This window comes from Hippopotamus amphibius, chromosome 9, assembly GCF_030028045.1.
Source record: "Hippopotamus amphibius kiboko isolate mHipAmp2 chromosome 9, mHipAmp2.hap2, whole genome shotgun sequence".
In the NCBI taxonomy this organism is placed as follows: domain Eukaryota; kingdom Metazoa; phylum Chordata; class Mammalia; order Artiodactyla; family Hippopotamidae; genus Hippopotamus; species Hippopotamus amphibius.
The window spans coordinates 20,540,990-20,561,992 of record NC_080194.1 but is presented as its reverse complement, the minus strand read 5'-3'; the positions used below and the strand labels follow the sequence as shown (position 1 = coordinate 20,561,992).

At 35.6% G+C, this 21,003-nt stretch overlaps 1 protein-coding gene across 3 annotated transcripts in view; it reads left to right on the top strand.

Moving 5' to 3' along the window:
• LUZP2 (leucine zipper protein 2) overlaps positions 1-21,003 on the top strand; it is a 494,920-nt gene that overhangs the window by 367,135 nt on the left and 106,782 nt on the right. For all 3 annotated transcript variants that reach the window (XM_057695976.1, XM_057695974.1, XM_057695975.1), the window contains one exon: positions 7,545-7,607. In XM_057695976.1, the coding sequence (XP_057551959.1) occupies positions 7,545-7,607 (63 nt within the window). The remainder of the gene's footprint in view (positions 1-7,544; positions 7,608-21,003) is intronic.

The window sequence follows — 21,003 nt, the reverse complement described above, 5'->3', positions numbered from 1 at the left end:
CCCACCTTCTGGAGAGTTTTTATCACAAATGGATGTTGAATTTTGTCAAAAGCTTTTTCTGCATCTATTGAGATAATCATGTGGTTTTTATCCTTCAGTTTTTTAAAATGGTGTATCACATTGATTGATTTGCATATATTGACGATTCCTTGCATTCCAGGGATAAACCCCACTTGATCATGGTGTGTGATCCTTTTAATACGTTATTGGATTCTGTTTACTAGTGTTTTGTTGAGGAATTTTGCATCTAAATTAATCAGTGATATTAGTCTGTAATTTTCTTTTTTTATAGTATCTTTGTCTAGTTTTGGTATGAGGGTGATGGTGGCCTCGTAGAATGAGTTTGGGAGTGTTCCTTCCTCTGCAATTTTTTGGAAGAGTTTGAGAAGGATGAGTATTAGTTCTCTTCTAAATGTTTGATAGAATTCACCTGTGGGGACTTGCTAGGTGGCGCAGTGGGTAAGAATCTGCCTGCCAATGCCAGGGACATGGGTTCGATCCCTGTCCCAGGAAGATATCACATGCCGTGGAGCAACTAAACCCGGGGGGCCACAACTATTTACCCTGCGCTCTAGAGCCCGTGAGCCACAACTGTTCAGTCCATGTTCCACAACTACTGAAGCCCACATGCCTAGAGCCTGTGTTCTGTAACAAGAGAGGCCACCACAATGAGAAGCCCGCACACCACAGTGAAGAGTAGCCCCCACTCGGCGCAACTAGAGAAAGCCCATGTGCAGCAACAAAGACCCAACACAGCCAATAAAATAAAATAAAATAAATAAATAAATAAATAAATAAATAAATAAATAATTAATTCACCTGTGAAGCCATCTGGTCCTGGACTTTTGTTTGTTGGGAGATTTTTAATCACAGTTTCAATTTCATTCCTTGTGATTGGTCTGTTCCTATTTTCTGTTTCTTCCTGATTCAGTCTTGGAAGTTTATACCTTTCTAAGAATTTGTCCATTTCTTCCAGGTTGTCCATTTCATAGGCATATAGTTGCTTGTAGTAGTCTCTTATGGTGCTTTTTATTTCTGCAGTGTCCATTGTAAATTCTCCTGTTTCATTTTTAGTTTTATGGATTTGAGTCCTCTCCCTCTTTTTCTTGATGAGTCTTGTTAGAGGTTTATCAATTTTGTTTATCTTCTCAAAGAACCAGCTTTTATGTTATTGATTTTTGCTATTGTTTTCTTTGTTTCTATTTCATTTATTTCTACTTTGATCTTTATGATCTCTCTCCTTCTAGTAACTTTGGGTTTTCTTTGTTCTTCTTTCTCTAGTTCCTTTAGGTGTAAGGTTAGATTGTTTATTTGGGATTTTTCTTGTTTCTTGAGGTAGGATTGTATTGCTATAAACTTCCCTCTTAGCACTGCTTTTGCTGCATCCCATAGGTTTTGGATTGTTGTGTTTTCATTTTCATTTATCTCTAGGTATTTTTTGATTTCCTCTTTAATTTCTTCAATGATCTCTTGGTTATTTAGTAGTGTATTGTTTAGCCTTCATGTGTTTGTGTTTTTTACAGTTTTTTTTTTCCTGTAATTGATTTCTAATCTCATAGCATTGTGGTTGGAAAAATGCTTGATATGATTTCAATTTTCTTAAACTTACCAAGGCTTGATTTGTGACCCAAAATGTGATCTATCCTGGAGAATGTTCCATGTGCACTTGAGAAGAAAGTGTAATCTGCTGTTTTGGGATGGAATGTTTTATAAATGTTGTTTAAATCTAGCTAGTCTATTGTGCCATTTAAAGCTTGTGTTTCCGTATTAATTTTCTGTGTGGATGATCTGTCCATTGGTGTAAGTGGGGTATTAAAGTCCCTCACTATTATTGTGTTACTTTCAATTTCCTCTTTTATAGTTGTTAGCATTTGCCTTATGTATTGTGGTGCTCCTATATTGGGTGAATATATGTTTATAATTGTCATATCTCTTCTTGGAATGATCCCTTGATCATTATGTAGTGTCCTTTCTTGTCTCTTGCAACATTTTTTATTTTAAAGTCTATTTTATCTGATATGAGTATCGCTACTCCAACTTTCTCTTGATTTCCATTTGCATGGAATATCTTTTTCCATCCCCTCACTTTCAGTCTATATGTGTCCCTAGGTCTGAAGTGGGTCTCTTGGAGACAGCATATATGCGGGTCTTGTTTTTGTATCCATTCAGCCAGTCTGTGTCTTTTGGTTGGGGCATTTAGTCCATTTACATTCAAGGTAATTATCAATATGTATGTTCCTATTACCATTTTCTTAATTGTTTTGTTTTTGGTTTGGTATGTGCTTTTCTTCTCTTATGTTTCCCACTTAGAGAAGTTCCTTTAGCATTTGTTGTAGGGCTGATTTGGTGGTGCTGAATTCTCTTAGCTGTTGCTTGTCTATAAAGCTTTTGATTTCTTCATTGAATCTGAATGAGATCCTTGCTGGGTAGAGTATTCTTGGTTGTAGCTTCTTCTCTTTCATCACTTTAAATATATCATGCCACTGCCTTCTGGCTTGCAGAGTTTCTGCTGAGAAATCAGCTGTTAACCTTATGGGAGTTCCGTTGTATGTTATTTGTCGTTTTTCCCTTGTTGCTTTTAATAATTTTTCTTTGTCTTTAATATTTGTCAATTTAACTACTATGTGTCTTGGCATGTTTCTCCTTGGGTTTATCCTGCCTGGGACTCTCTGCACTTCCTGGACTTGGGTGGCTATTTCCTTTCCCACGTTAGGGAAGTTTTCAATTATAATCTCTTCCAATATTTTCTTCTTTCTCTCTCTCTCCTCCTTCTGGGACCCCTATTATGGGAATGTTGGTGCATTTAACATTGCCACAGAGGTCTCTTGGGCTGTCTTCATTTCTTGTCATTCTTTTTTCTTTATTCTTTTCCACATCAGTGATTTTCATCATTCTGTCTTCCAGGTTAATTTTCCATTCTTCAGCCTCAGTTATTCTGCTATTAGTTCTTTCTAGTGTAGTTTTCATTTCACTTATTGTATTGTTTATCTCTGTTTGTTTGTGCTTTATTCTTCTATGTCTTTGTTAAACTTTTCTTGCAACTTTTCAATCTTTGCATCCAGTCTTTTTTCAAAGTCCTGGATCATTTCAGTATCAATTATTCTGAATTTTTATTCTGGAAGGTTGCCTATCTGCACTTCATTTGGTTGTTTTTCTGGGGTTTTATCTTATTCCTTCATCTGGTACAAAGTCCCCTGCCATGTCATATTCTTTATCTTTCTGTGGCTGTGGTTTTAATTCTACAGAATAAAATACTGCTGATACTGCTTAATACTACTGTTTGCCCTCTTGTGGAGGAGGCTAACAGCTTGTCTGTGCTTCCTGATGTGAGGGTCTGGTGGTGGGTAGGGCTGGGTGTTGCTTTGTTGGGCAGAGCTCACTAAAACTTTAATCTTCTTGTCTACCATTGGGTAGGGCTGTCTTCCCACCCTATTGGTTATTTGACCTGAGGCAACCCAGCCCTGGAGCTTACAGGCTCTTTGGCAGGGCTAATTGAGAATTCTAGGAGGGCTCACACCAATGAGCACTTCCTAGAACCCCCACTGCCAGTGTCCCCGTCCCTGCAGTGAGCCACAGCCAACCTCCACCTCTGCAGGCAACCCTCTAATACCAACAGGTAGGTCTGGTTCTGTCTCCTATGCGGCCACTGCTCCTTCCTCGGGTCTTGGTGTACATGCTACTTTCTGTGTGCCCTCCAAGAGTGGAGTCTGTTTCCCCCAGTCATGTGGAAATCCTTCAATCAAATCTCGCTGGCCTTCAAAGTCTGATTCTCTGGGGATTCCTCCTCCCATTGCCAGATTCCCAGGCTGGGAAGCCTGACATAGGGGTCAAAACCCTCACACCAGTGGATGGACTTCTGTGGTATAACTCTTCTCCAGTTTGTGAGTTGCCCACCCAGCAGTTATGGGATTTGATTTTATTGCAATTGACCCCCTCCTACCATCTCATTGTGGCTTCTTTGTCTCTGGATGTGGGGTGTCTTTTTTGGTGAATTCCATTGTCTTCCTGTTGATTATTGTTCAGCAGTTAGTTGTGATTCCAGTGCTCTTGCAAGAGGGGGTTAGCACTCATCCTTCTACTCAGCCATCTTGAACTGTCTCCCAGGGTTTTTTTTTTAATTAAAGAAAGTTACACCCCCGTTTGGGGGACATATAAAACTTGTTAGTACAAGTGCTAGAGTTAGAATCTAACATGCAATATAATAGTCCACTTATAATGTCTTTACAATAGTATTATACATGAAATGTATAGAACTTTTTAATACATGGAAACTAAATGTTGATGCCCCATAAATGAATAATCAAACTGAATGACGTATAGATATGAGCCTGTGTAGTGTTTTTTTTTTACATTGTATTTTTCTTTGAATGTAAATAACTCATATTGTTTAGGTTTCTAGAAATATTGCATATGTAGTCTGCAGTTTCTGAATATTACTTATAAGAGAGTAAGGAAGTGGATCTAACTCTTGAATAAGGACCATCTGGATTGAAGCTATATTCTGAGATGGTTGACATGTTGCCAGAGTCCTCACAACACCCATGTACATGACAAAATGGTGGCTCCTTGGAGAAGGTGTCTGTGGTGTTTATAAACAAACAGAAGAATGAAAAAACAAAACAATAACAACAACAACCTGGGTCTACCTACAATTTTTAGCCCCTTAATTCAAGAAAGATTCATGTTTCTTCCTTCATCTCAATTCCTTAGAGGACATATTATTTCTGCATTCTTATTTATGAATTCCTAGATGTTTCATAGATTAGTAATATATAAAGTTAAAATAAATTGAAATATGGTCATTATAATTTATTCATTTGCTCTATCTCCTTATTTATTTATTCATTTCAATTTCTTGATTTAATAGACCAATACACTTGGCTCCTGACAGGAAAGTCTGTGAAAAACTGTGTTTCCAATATTTGAAACTTTAAGGGGTATATCATTTACAACACTTTCAAGAGTTTATTCTAATTGATGATGCTTCCTGAATTAGATGATGATTTAGTAATTATAACACCATCATAACATAGCCCCCACTTTTCAAACTCAACCTTGCATGGTTGGAAACATTTTGAATGTAATCAGAAACTGAATCACAGTTACAGTTTGTTCACTGGAAAACTCATAAATATGCAATGTAGGCTTGGAAAAGTACAATATTTCAAAAATATGAGTGGGCTTCATTTATTAAAGAGAAGTTTCATATCAGTACAGGTTCCTAGGTTATAGTAATCCCATGAGGATCATGTAGTTCATTAGGTACTATGGCCAGCTACTTTTATTTTTTGATTTTTAAATGAATGTTTTTTAGAGAGTTTTAGGTTCACAGAAAAATTGAGCAGAAGGTTCAGAGAGCTCCCATATACTCCCTGCCCCCATACACGGCCTCCCGCATCATTAATATCCTCCACCAGAGTGGTAAATCAGTTATAATTGATGAAACTGCATTGATACATCACCCAGAGTCCCTAGTTTAGTCTAGGGTTCATTCTTGGTGGTGTACTTCTATAGATTTTGACAAATATATGACATATATCCACTCTTAGAGTATCACATAGAATATATTGCCCTGACTTAATCTGTGTTTTAAGAAGCCCACCAGGTGATTCTTGTGCACATTAAAGTTTGACAACCATTGAATTACAAGATAGGATTTTTTAAATATAAATTGAAGAAATAGCCAAGAAATTAAGATTGTATTAAGTTCTACATCTAAACTGAAGATATATTTGATTTATCCTGCTATCCTCTTTAATTTTTTTATTGAGATATAGTTGATTTACAATATTATATTAGTTTCAGGTGTACAATATAGGGATTCAATATTTTTATATATTATACTCCATTTAAAATTATTACAAAATAATGGCTATATTTGCCTGTGCTGTACAATATATCCTTGTTGCTTTTTTATTTTATACATGGTAGTTTGTATCTCTTAATCCCATACACCTATCTTGCCCCTCTCCTCCTCCCCATTGGTAACCACTAGTTTGTTCCCTATATCTGTGAGGCTGTTTCTGGATTTTTATTTAGATTTATTTGTTTTATTTTTTTAGATTCCACATATAAGTGATAACATAGAGTATTTGTCTTTCTCTGACTTATTTCACTAAGAATAATACTCTCTAGGTCCATCCACCATGTTGGAAATGGCAGATTTTCATTCTTTTTTATGGCTAAATAATATTTCATTGTATATATTTATACCACATCCTTTTTGTCCATTCATCTATTGATGGACATTTAGATTGCTTCCATATCTTGGCTATTGAAGTAATGCTGCTATGAACATTTGGGTGCATGTATCTTTCTGAGTTAGTGTTTTTATTTTCTTTGAGTATATACTCAACAGTGGAATTGCTGGATCATATGGTAGTTCTATTTTTAGTTGTTTGAGTAACCTCCATACTGTTTTCCACAGTGGCTCCACCAACTTAAAATACCAGCAAAAATGTGCTAGGGTTCCCTTTTTTCCATATCCTTGCCAACATTGTTGTTTGTAGTCTTTTTGATGATAGCCATTCTGACATGTGTGAGGTGATATCTCTTTCTGGTTTTGATTTGCATGTCCTTGAAAACTGGTGATATTGAGCATCTTTTCATGTGCATGTTGCCCATCTGTATTTTTTCTTTGGAAAAATGCCTATTCAGTTCTTCTGCCCATTTTTTAACCAGGTTGTTGTTGTTGTTTGATGTTGAGTTGTATTAGCTATTTATATATGGTGGATATTAACCCCTCATCAGTCATATCATACTGAAGAATCAGAACCTATACTGAAGAGTCAGAACCTATAATCTTAGATGTAGAAAGACAGATAATTGAGTTATGGTAGAATGTTTGAAATTGGGTCTGCTTTGGAAAAATAGGAATGTTTGATCATCATCTGTGGCTCACCAGAATGTATTCCAAACAGTAGACAAACATGTCTGCTGGGAGAGATTTCTTTGTTATAAGTACTTTTATGTTGGTAGTGATCCTCTTAAAACGTGTATTATTCTAAAGGGCAAACACTCTTCACCTCAGCATCTTAGCATTCTAGCTACTTTGCTTGCTACCTTCCCTTTGTACATATGTCAAATTTAAACTTGGTTGTCAGTTGAAACTTATGCATATTTAATCTTCAAAATTTTATGTGATTGAAAATAAGCAGTGAAAACTGAGGCATATGTATCCATAGATATATTTAGCCTCTAAAATTTAATTGTTGGATATGCCTAGGGGACTCAAATTCTGTGTGTGTTTATTTTTTGGCAGGGAGAAAGAGAGGCTGAAAAGAGGAACAATAAGCCACTTTCTTTAAATATTACCTTCTAAACAATATGCTTCCTTTGAACAGGTTTTGGTTTTCTCTTCCTGTCTAGAATAGCTGGATGTCTGATCCCAAAGCAGAGATTAAGTTTTTCTATTTCACTTCCAAGAGTTGAACTCTTTTTTTGTTTGGCTGCAAAATTCATTCTTGTGCAGTTTAAAAGAATTTTAATCTTCATGTTTGAAAATATAAATGAAATTGTCACTATTCCATGTTTTTTTCTTACAGTCAAAAAAAATCCAAGCGCAGCTGAAGGAGCTTCGTTATGGGAAGAAGGATTTATTATTTAAGGTAAGCATCTTTCTCCCTACCCCCTCCAACTTGCTAGCTCAATAACTAAACTATCTAAAATACTATTTAGCTTAAATTTAATTTCCAGATTTTCACAAGAATTAGGTTGTATTTGACTGAATTGAAGGTGCTTTCATTTTATTGCCTACTTAATTAATGGTGATAAATACAGATATGGTTTCCTAGGTACATTCTCAATCAAAGGCAGGCTTCATTCCAGAGTTTTTAAAGTTTCTTAGTAAGTTTCAATTACTTTAATTCAACATTGAGCAATATTGTCTTTCAGAATATTTACATTAAGGAAAGCATATAAGGAACACATTTTCAGAGATGAGTCCCACTGGTGACCTACCTTGTTGACTTACAGAGATCCCTACATAATTTTTTTTATTACAGTCTTCGTCTTTAAACATGGTTGGTTGATTTTGGTTATTGATACTTTCCTTTGCAAGATTGTCAAGACCCTTGTGTAGGTAGACATCCATCATGAACTATGGTTACAGTTGACTGACTAATGGCCTCCCAAATACATCTAGTTGCTAATCCCTGGAAGCCATGAATGTTATATTTTATGGCAAAGGAGACTTTGCAGATGTGATTAACTTAAGGATCTTGAGATAGAAAGATTATCCCAAGTTATTTAGGTATAGTCGAAGTGTAATTGTGCAAGTTTTTAATAAAAGTAAGACAGGACAGCATAAGTAAAAAGAGGATTATGTAACAACAGAAGTTGGGGGAGGAAAGACAATGTTAAGGATTTTTCCCATATAGCCTCCAGAAAAAAACAACCCTTTCAACACCTTGATTTTGTTCCAAAAAATTCATTTCAAATGTCTGACTTTCAGAATTATAAGAGAATAAATTGTGTTGTTTTTAAGCCACTTAGTACATGGTAGTTTCTTGTAGTAGCAAGAAGAAACTAATACAGGTACTTCCTTTTATCTCCCTTGGGCAAAGAAGATAGAAGCAGGTACTTTTCATAGTGCTTGTGGTACATATGCATTCCCAAATGAGGTAGAGTGATAGAGAATTAGACTCTTAGTAGTAGGAATAATAATTTGTTTAATATATAAGTGTGAATTATTTTGTGTGTAATATTTACTTTTCAAAAACGTTTTCACTACAGTGTTCATCCCAATCTATGAATATCAGGTTTAAAGTAGAGAAAATTCTTCATGTTATTTAATGGTTGGAAAATCCTTTAATTTTTCTGATGAAACAGTAAGAAATAATTTCTCACTCTTCTCTGACACATTTACTTTTGGCTTAGAGCCTTGGGAAAGTGTTCCTATTATGTAAACCAATATTTATTAAATTTTTATTCCATGCAAGTCATGAACCTGGGAACATTTTGCCATTTAGTCTTTCATAAATATGCTTCCTGCCATTCCTTTAACCTCATTTATAACATTTATTCTCCAGCACACCAAGAAAACTTTGAATTAATTCTCATTAATGCTTATCGACTCTGAGCTCTCTGCTCATTGTATGGGATAAATAGATAAGATAAAAGTATAAAATCCAAGGTACTTGCTTGTGTACCTTCAATCTTTCATACTGAGACTCTTAAGCTCAGGGTATCTTTAACTTTTACATTCAGCTTGGCCTTAGCTTTTTGCAGTCATCAACAATAAATAATTGAAATTTGAAAAAAAAAACCCAATGTGTGTGTGTGTGTGTGTGTGTGTGTGTCTGTGTGTGTGTCTGTATTCACATTTGCAAAGAAGTGTCTAGTTCTCTGATTTAATAAGATCAATAATATAATAAAACATTCCAAGCTCCCTATAGCTGATAAGTTTTAGGTATTAGACTGGGAGATTTATGTAAAGATAGAAGATCATATGAGGCTTTTTAAATTTTTTGAATTTAATTTCTCAAATTGAAGAGTTATAGAAAGAAAAGTTGGGACAAAAGAGTGAGGAGCTCCACTAATTTTCTGTGATTTACTTGTTTGGAATATGACCGTTGTTAAATATAGATTAGTAATTAATCAACTTTCAGCAATTACCAAAATCAAGATTTGTTGAAAATCTGTATTACTTGAAAAAGTGAGATCTTATTTGTAATCCTTGTTATTTTATGTCACTTTGAGAGGAGGGCTTATATATGAAATCAAATGAATTGTATATGAATAGGCCATGAAATTGCATAAATTGGGATATCTTCCCATATTCTCTCCCCAAAACACTGTTTAATAGCTAGATTTTTTTTTTCCCCTTCCCAAGGACTTTTTTCCAACAGCATTCTTTTGTAATTTGTAGACACATGGATTTCAGGCCAGCTGCTTAACTTTACCCCTATAACCCAAGATGGGTTTAGTGTTTTCTGTAATTCTAAAATCTGTAAATTAACAGGTAACAGTGTCAGAAACTTGATGGGAAATGAGCTTGATCCTAGAATCCTAAATCCAAAAATATATGTTCCACATATGACATAAACGATGTATGTCCAAGTATGGATAGATTTTTTTTAAATGCTTCACATAAAATTACTTTATAAACTATTTACCCAGATTTTTTTTAAGCTCTTATTGGAATATAATTGCGTTACACTCTTATACCAGCTTTTGAGGTACACCAAAGTGAATCAGCTGTATTTATACATATATCCCCATATCCCCTCCCTCCCACGACTCCCTCCTACCCTTCCTGTCCTGGCCCCCTAAGGCATCACCCATCATCGAGTTGATCTCCCTTTGTTATACAGCAACTTCCCACTAGCTATATATTTTACAGTTGGTAATGTATATATGTCTATGCTACTCTCTCACTTTGTCCCAAATAGCTAGATTTTTAACTCCAATAACAAGAGCTCTAGAAGCATGGCAATTTTAGTAACTAAATTTACTTATTCAGTAGCTAAACAGTGTCAACAAGGACCCAGAGTTGTTTGTTTATTTGTGTTTCAGACTTTTTCATAGCATGATCCTCAAATAACTGACTGGTTCTAAGCTTTGATTCCTCATTATATAGTGATAGTGTCTAAAGAACTATATAACTGTGTACTAAGTCAGAGAAGAAAAGGGTGTCCGGAGGGAGAAGCTTGTCCTTGAGTGTCATAATTTTTGTAAAGGAAGAACATTTTTTTAAGAAGTCTCTCCAAACTTGGGCATGCATCCATGCAAAAGTGCGACTTCATTGTTTTTAGCTTTTACTGTGAAAAATTGCTTCTTTTAGAAGTAAAGAAATCTAGTTGTTAATGGAGAGGCGACCAATTTCTGCTGTAATGTACTCATCCACTCATCTTGATGAGAGCTTACATTTATATCATCTCGTTTGCTTACTTTTATATCAACAGTGAAAATTTTAGGTATCATATAAACATATGTTAAGTAAATGAATACATGCATACATACATACATATATAAATGGATACATAAGTAGATCGGTCAGGGCAGTAGATAGTAGAAACTAATGTATGTGACCACAGGAATCCATCCATGCACCTATTAAAATGAGTCTACAAATATTTTTGGTAAAAACTTACTGAATCCTGAGATAAGTAGTAGAATATTTTATTTTCCTAAAGTAATTTCTTGAGAATTTATTCAATTTTGAATAGATTTGATGGTTTTTAGTGAAGATAATATTTGGAAGAGCAATGCCTGCTGCTAAAGCACATGAATTTTATCTTAAAAATAATGGCATGTGCTGACAATTGCAAGACATGTTGATAAATTCAGTGTCCTTATTAATGTTTGAGAGGTGGCTTTTGATTGGGGAAGGCTGCCAGCAGCAGTAAACAGTCTCTACTAAGGAAAGATGTGAAGCCCTGTGGATTGATATTTGCCCAGGACTTGAGTTACATTTTATCTTCCTTGATTCAGTTTGGAGTTGATATTCTCTCCATTTTGCTACTCCATTTTACTTTTACATGTGCTCATTTTTTTTAATTTCAAGGGTATTATTTTCTCATTATAGAAAAATTTCAAAACATGTCTAAACGTATAAGGCCAAAAAAAAAAAAAAAAAAACCCAAAACAAAACACTAAAAATCCCATCACTTGGAATACACTCAATATTTTGAAATATTTTATATTTTTATTTAGTTCCTTTTGTATTAGGTATAATCTGCTTTGTGATTAACCTATCTATGTTAATATAGATTATATATTATACATATTCTGCTATTTTACATAATTTTAAAACATAAAGGTATGCTTTAGTTATCATTTCTTCATAAAAATTTAAATGTGTAATTTCTATGATATGTGTGCCAAAAGTGACTTTTTTTCCTTATAAATATATGTGGGTAAATAAGATGTGGTACATATATACAATGGGATATTACTCAGCCATTAAAAAGAATGAAATAATGCCATTTGCAGCAACATGGTTGGACCTAGAGATTGTCATGCTGAGTAAAGTAAGTCAGACAGAGAAAGACAAATATTGTATGATATCACTTACATGTGAAATCAAAAAAAAAAAATGACACACATGAACTTACTTACAAAACAGAAACAGATTCACAAACTTAGAGAACAAACTTATGATTACCAGGGGGAAACAATAGTGGTGAAAGATAGGAAGTTTGAGATTGACATATACACACTGCTATGTTTAAAATGGATAACCAACAAGGACCTACTGTATAGCACAGGGAACTTTGCTCAATATTATGCAACAACTTAAATGGGAAAAGACTTTGAAAAAGAATAGATACATGTGTGTGGATAACTGAATCACTTTGCTGTACACTTAAAACTAACACAACATTGTTAATCAACTATACTCCAATATAAAATAAAAAGTTAAAAAAATGTGTGTATTATGATTTTAATTTATGGTTTGGTGAAAAATGTGTTTTTATTTTTAACTCAAGGTATAGTTTTTATTGAATGTGTATGTAACCATAAAATAATTCACTAAAATTATTGAAAAATTTTAATGTTATTTATATGTAATACATATTATTTTTGGAGTTTGGACTTTTTAACTCAAATGAGGAATAATTGACAAATATAATCATACAACATGATTTTACATACACACACACACATTGTGGAATGATTACCAAGATCAAAATAATTAACACATCCCTCACCTCACATAGTTACTATTTTCTGTGTGTGTAGTGAGAAAGATTTAGGTCTACTCTCAGCAACTTTGAATGATACAATACCCTGTTATTAACCTTAGTCACCATGCTATACATTTGATCCTCAGAACTTCTTCTTCTTATAAATACAAATTTGTACACTTTGACATTCATCACATCATTTCTCTCCTCTCTGCTCCTTGCAACCACCATTCAATTCTTTGTTCCTATAAAATCAGCTTTTTTTTTTTTTAAGATTCCACATATAAATGATTACATACAGTATTTTCTTTCTCTCTCTGGCTTATTTCACTTAGTCACTTAGGTTGTTATGAATGGGCTGGCTTTGGTAAGGAAAGACTTTCCCCAAATGTGGCTGTGAAGTTATCTTTTATTCCTGAAAGAGCACAGTAGTATAGTCTTCATGCAGCTCCATCAGCTGAGGTCAGTGTTAGCACAGACTATAGGGGTCCATTGTGCTCAAGACAGCCAAGGTCCTGTGGTTGGTGGTGGTGGCTAAGATTATTGAATACCTGAATGTCAAAGGCTGCTGAGATCCTCCTATTCTCCTTTTTCACTTATAGGAAGAAATTCTAGCCAAGGGGATCCCTCTTATTGGCTGGTCTGGTGTGCTGGCTCTCAGAGCAGTAGTGGAGCCAGAGTCCTAGGATCAGATGCATGTGGAACTACCACAGCACCAGGGTCCTGAGGCACAAGTGCACTTGTGCAGCAATGACATTAGTGTCCATTCAGTGAATATCTGCAGATCTCTGGGGAACTGCAGTCTGCGTCTCTGAGGCTCTACACAGTGACTCAGATTGGACACAAGCAGGGAGGATACAGCAGAAGCATGGACCCTGGAATGACAGGGTGCAGCAATGTCCCAAGGAGAGGGTACAGTAGCAGCACAGTCATGGGGTGATGGAACAAAGTCCCAACTTTGGCCCCAGCGGGCAGTCACAGAAGAGCAGTAACAGATCCCTGGTGGTGGTCCATTAAAGCTGTGTGTTGGACCTGGAGAGTGGAGTCAGACCAGCAGCAGCATAGCCCTGACACTAAGAAGTCAGAGCCATGACCTGGGACCCTGGGGATGGACTCAGAGGATCAGTCAGCTGGTTCCCAGGAATGACAGGTCGGAGCTGGGAACTGGCAACCCAGAGGGGCAGATCTCAGGGCGGTATAGCAGCTCTGGTCTCATATGCGGCAACATGCTAAGGCATCCCAATCCCAGAGAATGGCTACTGAGGGCCCTTGGGGGCAGCTCTCATGCAACAATAGCTCTAGCCCTGTGAAGGGGATTCAGCAGCAGGGACTGTGAGATGCTCTGTCATTGGGGTCGATGTTGGTGAAGACTATGGGAATCCACAGTGGTGAGCTTTGCAGGGGTTCTCCTGCTCTCCTTTTTCCTATTCTGTGAAGTTCTTCGGTGGGGAATCCTCCTGGCACTGAGCTGCTCTAGACCAGGCAACGGAGTGATGAAGGTAAAATGCTTCCTATGCTTTTCTATGCAACCATCATCAGTTTTTGAGCTCTACAATGTTTTTGCTATTTCTTCATTGTAGTCCAGAGCTTTTCCTGAGATATTTTCATCAGTTTATAGTCCCTCTATTATTTTTGCTGTTTTTTTTTTTTCAGAGGAGGAGAAAAGTGTTGGGATCTCCTAGGTCTTCATCTTGCTGAGGTCAACTTTCTTAAGAAAATTATAACAGTTGACTATCCCATCAGTGTAGTAAGAAAAAAACACATTGTGTTTAACTAAGACTTCTTTAGGAATACCCAGAGAACTGGGTATTGTCATTAAAGAAACAAGAATAAATAAATAGATTAGTAAATATATTAGTCTGCTCAGCATGACATAAAAAAATACAATGGACCCAGTGGCTTAAACAACAGAATTTTATTTCCTCACAGTCTGGTGGCTGGAAAGTCTGAGATGAAGTCTGGCAGGGTTTGGTTTCTGGTCAGAGCCCTCTTCCTGGTTTGCAGCAATCACTTCCCCACTGTGTCCTCACATGGAAAAGAGCTAGTGAGCTCTCTGAAGTCTCTCCTTATGAGGACACTAACCCTACAATATCAGGGTCCCACCCTTATGAACTCATTTAACCTTCACTACCTCCTTATAGGCCTCATCTTCAAGTATAGTCACATTGTGGGTTAGGCTTTCAACATGTGAGTTTGGGGGGATACACAATTCAGTTCATTGCAGTAATTAACTAAACCATACATGCAATAAAGCAGTAACAAACTTTGTTTTTTGAGAAATCATAAAATGAAAATTGCTGTTTTACTTTGCCATAAAAATGATTACTGGACAGCTTAAACATTTATTTTAAAATGTAAGCCATTTAATTTCATTTACTTATTTTTTCTGTTGTTGTTTTGGCCACTTCAAAACAATTTACATAATGCCCCCAAGTCACCAAAAATTAAATTTATCAACTTTCCTATTGAGGTAGGGAATAGGAGACTGTTTGAGTTTTGATATCAGATTTTCAAAAGGAGACATGACATTGCTGAGTTTAATTGGAAATTATCTCTGAACTCACTTTCATGTTCTATAGGCTAAGGATTAGATACAGTCTGGGTGGGAAGTCTTTTGAATGTATATTTTGGCCATGACAAGCTTCCTGAACCAACTTTCCCTGTATGGAGACTGATATATTTATGCCTTTGCTGAAGGTTCTTTTCGACATGTCATCGCTAACGTTTGGTCTCTTTAAATCATAAGCAGTCATGTCAGTCCTCATTTAATATTGTGTTTATAGTATGTATACATTTATAGAAAATAATACATGATATGTTTTTGGTAAATATGCCCAAAAATATGTTTCTTTAAAAATTTTGTAATGCTTCATTCTAGATGTGTAACCTTGAATCTGTAGAATTAGAAAATCTCTAGTAATGATAACAACTGGTATATTTTGAGCACTAAAAATGCACTTGTAAGATATTTTGCTATGTGCTTTGTATGCATTATCTCATTTACTCCTCAAAACAACTTATGTATATACGTATGATGCAGTGATTATTTGTGTATATATGTGTATACACACACACACATAATGTGTGCATTGAGGGGGATGTGTTTTGTGTGCATAAAGTGAGGCCTAAAGAGTTCATAGTCCAAGGTCATCAATATAGTAAATGTTGTATTGATATATAACTGAGAAAGGATTTACATCTGTCGTATACATTCATATTCAGGGTCTGTGTCTAATCCTCTTTCGTGCCTTCTTTTCTCTTTCTGTATCTTTCTTTCTCTTACTTCTGGTGGTCTCCCTGGTGACTGGCTCTTCATTTTGTTATTTGTCCATTTTTCACTCCCTAAACTCCTGACCATCTTTCTATTGCTTACTAGCTGTAGCACATATTGAATATTCCATCTTGCTTTGTCCTCTGGTACTTGCAAACTCTTTGTCGATGTCTGATCTTTAAATGGATAGACTTTTTTGGTCCCAGTACCCATTTTTTTGCCCACTATGACATATTAGACCTCTAGTGAGGGATGCTAATTTTGTGACTATTTCTATTAGTTATTGAATAAAGCCAACTTAATAAAAACGTGTGTTATTCAGTGTTTGAAATACAATAATGAGTTAATTAAATTACTGCCTACATGGAGTTTATAGCTAATCGATAAAAATAATGCCTTATATGTATTTAGTGTTTTATACTGTACCCAGTGCATCATGTACATTATTTCATTTGATCCTCACTACAATCTCTATGAGACAAGGAGGAGAAGTTGTAGGATCTGTTTTACCATGAGAGTATTGAGGCCTTGAGAAGTTTGACAGTTACTCCAGACCACCAAAACATTTATTTGCAAAGCTAATTTATTAACAGATTGAAACCATCACCATTTAATTAATTAATTACTTTTTAATATTTATTTATTTACAGTTGAACTGACTTAGAGTTTCTTGGCTGAAGTATATTTGACAGAAATTTACAGTTATTCCTTTGATAACTATTTGTATAGCATAGTATCAAAATTCTGACAATTATTCTGCCATATTTGGAGATAAACCAGATATACTCATTCTTTCTGAAACTCAGACACCAAAATGGCATGTGTTCTCATTGATATTTTCTCTAGAAAGCAGATGTGTTCAACTGGTGGCTGCTTCTGAAAACAGGAATATTGCCACATGAATTCCCAAGTACGGATCCAACAAGTGTCAGATTTTTTTCTGATGATTAAAGACTTCTACAAGGGAATTTTGTGAAGCAGTTGCCCCTTAATTTTTAAACCCTGGTGTAAATTAAGACAATTTTTGTGCATCTGTCTTTCATCAACTTATATGTCTCTCCTCCACATGTTAAACCATTTTTTAATGAGGAAAGCATTTTCAGTGCCACTCATTTGTTATGTGTCAATTTATCTCTGGTTAAGTGAGTTTGGGCCTAAAAATGTGGGCACCTTACAGAAGAGGTTAGTGGGGTTACTAATTTTATTTTCTTCCATGATTTAAGAAACTTTAATTTTCAAAACACATTCATTTGTGCCTCAAAATAATTTTATGAATCAGTCAGGGCAGATGATACTGTTACCTTATCGTGTATCAGAAAAACAAGGTCTAGAGAAGGTAAAAGACTTGCCTAAAATCATAGAATTAGTAAGTGGCAGTTTTATTCTCATCTAAGTCCTGTGACTCTACTATGTCACATTTTTCACAGTTATATTTCTACTTTGATTCTTAGGGGGATTTTTAGATTATACCTTTCAGAAATATTTTCTACTGTACTCAAAGATTAAAGGGGCAAACATGCATAGCTGGAAATATAACTTGTTGACATAAAAAATAATCCATTGGTGGCGCAGTGGTTAAGAATCCACCTGCCAGTGCAGGGGACATGGGTTCGATCCCTGCTCCAGGAAGATCCCACATGCCGTGGAGCAGCTAAGCCCGTGTGCCACAACTATTGAGGCTGCGCTTTAGAGCCCGTGAACCACAACTATTGAGCCCACATGCTGCAACTACTGAAGCCCACACGCCTAGAGCCTGTGCTCCGCAACAAGAGAAGCCACAGCAATGAGGAGCCTGTGCACCACAATGAAGAGTAGCCCCCACTCACAGCAACTAAAAGAAAGCCGTCGCACAGCAACAAAGACCCAACACAGCCAATAAAATAAATAAATAAATAAAATAAATAAATTAAAAAAAATCTATTGGTAACTAATATTCAATGCATTTGCTTAAAAAAACATAAGCATTTTCAGTACAAAAATAGGATGTTTTCAGCTTAGAATTGGCAATTGCTTAAAACAGAGGTTTCTTTTCTGACTCCATATGTTTTTATTATCTACCCTATTAGTTTTTAAGACTACAGTATAGAGGTATGTTCTGTGGTAAGAAACAGGAGAAATTAAATTGACCTTGTCCAAATGAACCCAACTTTTCAGGCTTGCTCCTCTTGTGTTTAAAAGCACAAAAGTCAACTAGCCTCACTTATTTTCTTATTATTCATCAGATAATGGGGTTATGTGCAGGTTTTAAAAGGACATATTATACATGTTTCTTATCAGAAGTCATAGCAAATTTAAATTTATTAAACATTAATTTTCTCTGAAAATGTTGAGAATAGTCCAAATACTAAAAATCATTAAAAGTACAGGACTTTTTAAGAAACCAAGCCTAGAGCTTTAAAGTGACTTATCTATGATTACAAAACTTCAGTCCAAACTTCCTGACTTCAAGTTCATTCATTACTCAAAAATTATTGATTGAGCATGCATTATCTGTCAGGCACTGAGCAAAGTGTTTTTTTATTTTTGTTTTCCATTTGACCAAGATTTCTTTATACTTTAGCAAGAGATTTGAAGTCAATGGATGCATTTCAGGAAGATATTGACTCCTCAGAATTTTTTCATATTTTTTATAGGTTTGCATATGGCATTTTTCTTGGAGAGGAGCTTATATAATTTATCAGATTATCAAATGATCTATACATATCCAAAGTTTAACAGTTCAGGAATCATAGCTTTACATATTGGTCCTCACCTTCTACCATTCTAAACACTTTTAGGAAAGGGTAAGCAGAACCTTCTCTGGCTGTTATTGAGAACACTGTGCTTGTTCCAAGTTTCTTTTTCTTTCTTACTCTGTTCACTTATTAGAAAACTGAGGTTCATTCTATAACTGCCCAGCTGATAATTATGTTAGGAATTACTTTTAGAAAATGTTTATAACTTTAAATAAGTTTCTTTTGTTTATTTTTGTTTGTTTTTTATAGCTGCATGTTTAGTTTTATTTTAGGCAAAATGAGGACTGCAGCCCAGGAGACAGCATCCCAGATAGCTCTTAGAAACTGTTCCAAAGAGGCAGGGGAGAAGATCAGTATATATGTGGTTTTGGTGAAAGGGAAAATGCAATGAAGCACATATTGTTTGCAGAAGGTTTCTGCTAGTCACAAGGAGCTGTTGTCACCATGAAGGATTTTAGTGTTTTTCTAGATATGAGGAGATACAAGAATTGGGCTCATAAAGTTAGCTCCTGAAAATATCTGACTATCTAAAGACCTGTTCTGCCAGTTTTTCACAGAGCACAGAGTGCCTCATTTCAGCCCTCCACCCTGAACTCCTTTCAGGGGGTGTTGAAAATCAGCAGCTGCAGCAGCACATGATTTAATCCTTGTAGTGGTTGGTGGCAAATGTCAATGGCAAGTGCTAATTGTAGTTTACAGGACCCCCTCATGGTCATAAATTCAACCATGCTTTGGGAGACATTTCATGACCATTTCATCCCATGATGTTAGGAAGGCTCATTCCTAGGTCTGGCGAAGATTTCACTGATAGGCCACTCAGTGTGCTATTACTGGGCTAGATCTTTTTAACAAAGGTCAGAAGTCTCTGGACCACCTATATTTCTAGTCTGTTATGGTCCAGGAAAAAAAAAAAATTCCCTCTTGTTGCATCTTGCTGTATCTAGAGTTACACTGTTACAATCATTTGATTGCATACAGAACTATATATTTAATCAAGTGTTTCAAATAACCTAGTCAACATTATTTTCATGGTGGCTCAGTCACATATTTGGTAATACAAGATAAATAAGTTTTTAAATTTTACCATTTTAATGAAATTTTCTCATTAATTCAAGATTTGAAAAAAAAAATTATGACCTATCACATAGGAAAATAAAACATGTTAAGTGATTTAAGCCAGGCATTGTAAATACATTTTAAAAAGTGAGTATCTTTGTGTGTCCCTGTCCCACACCCTATGCCTGCCTATCCTACGCCTTGCTAATGGGTCATGGGATTATTTTCCACTGAGCTTGGATCTAGTTTTGACATCATTCTTATTCCAAGCAGTTCCTAAAAGGTAGTCACAGTTGGTATCTATCTGCCATCCCTGAATAAGCTCTAAATATTTTGCCTGTAGCCAGTCTTCAGTCTCTTGCTCACCATTGTCTTACCACTGTAGCAAATGATAACTGTTATATATTTGCAAAGTCTTTGTAGAGAAATGGTCTAAATGCTAAGGAATGTTAGAGAATAAGGCATAAGTGTGAGTCTTTCTGCAGAAAATCAGAATGAACACAGTTAACTTAAGACCAGCCCTAGAATATTTCTCCTTGGGTCTGAGGAGCTGGGATGAGCCTTGAATTGCTGACCTTTGCTATCTCTTCTTCTTCTATCCATCATGTTGCATGTATGTCTTGGCTTAGCAAGCTCTCCTCCCACTGTGAAGGCCCCTCAGCCTTTACTACTACGTTCAGCTGACTTTGCACAGATCCTTGCTTGGAGCATGTACAGAGCAGTGGCGCCATCATGAGACCTTAGAGGAAAATCACTCTTTTTCTGAGACTTGGCTGGGATACTGCAATTTCATTTCTAGGCACAACAGTCACTACTTGATGTATTGATTTCTTCAGGCCCTAAATGCTTCTATTTTTTAATTACATTAAAACAATTTTTTTTTCAGTGGGAGATCTATTTCTTCTGAGCACATGGAAAGTTCAACATGTGCTTCTGATCAGAAATTGTCTTAGGTTCTGAAATTATTGATTAGAAATTATGACCTTTTGTAGAGTCAAATTTGAGCACCTAGAAGTACTACTCAGGGACATGTGACATCTCAGTTTTTCATCTCTAATTAAAATAGAAAGCAATTACAGCTGGCTCTCTGTTCTAAACGTGATTCTTTATTTTGAATACAAAATTAAAAGAAAGAACAGTAAAGAAAACACACAGCAGTTTCACTCATACATTTTTAAATGCCTTGTTTTCTATATCCTTTATCTTAATGGTGATGCCAACCATAATTTCAGAAAACAAGGGCAAGTTATTGTTTTCCTTTGAGCACTTCTTCTTTTGGTAACACATTTAGATGTTCTTCTTTGTCTCGGCA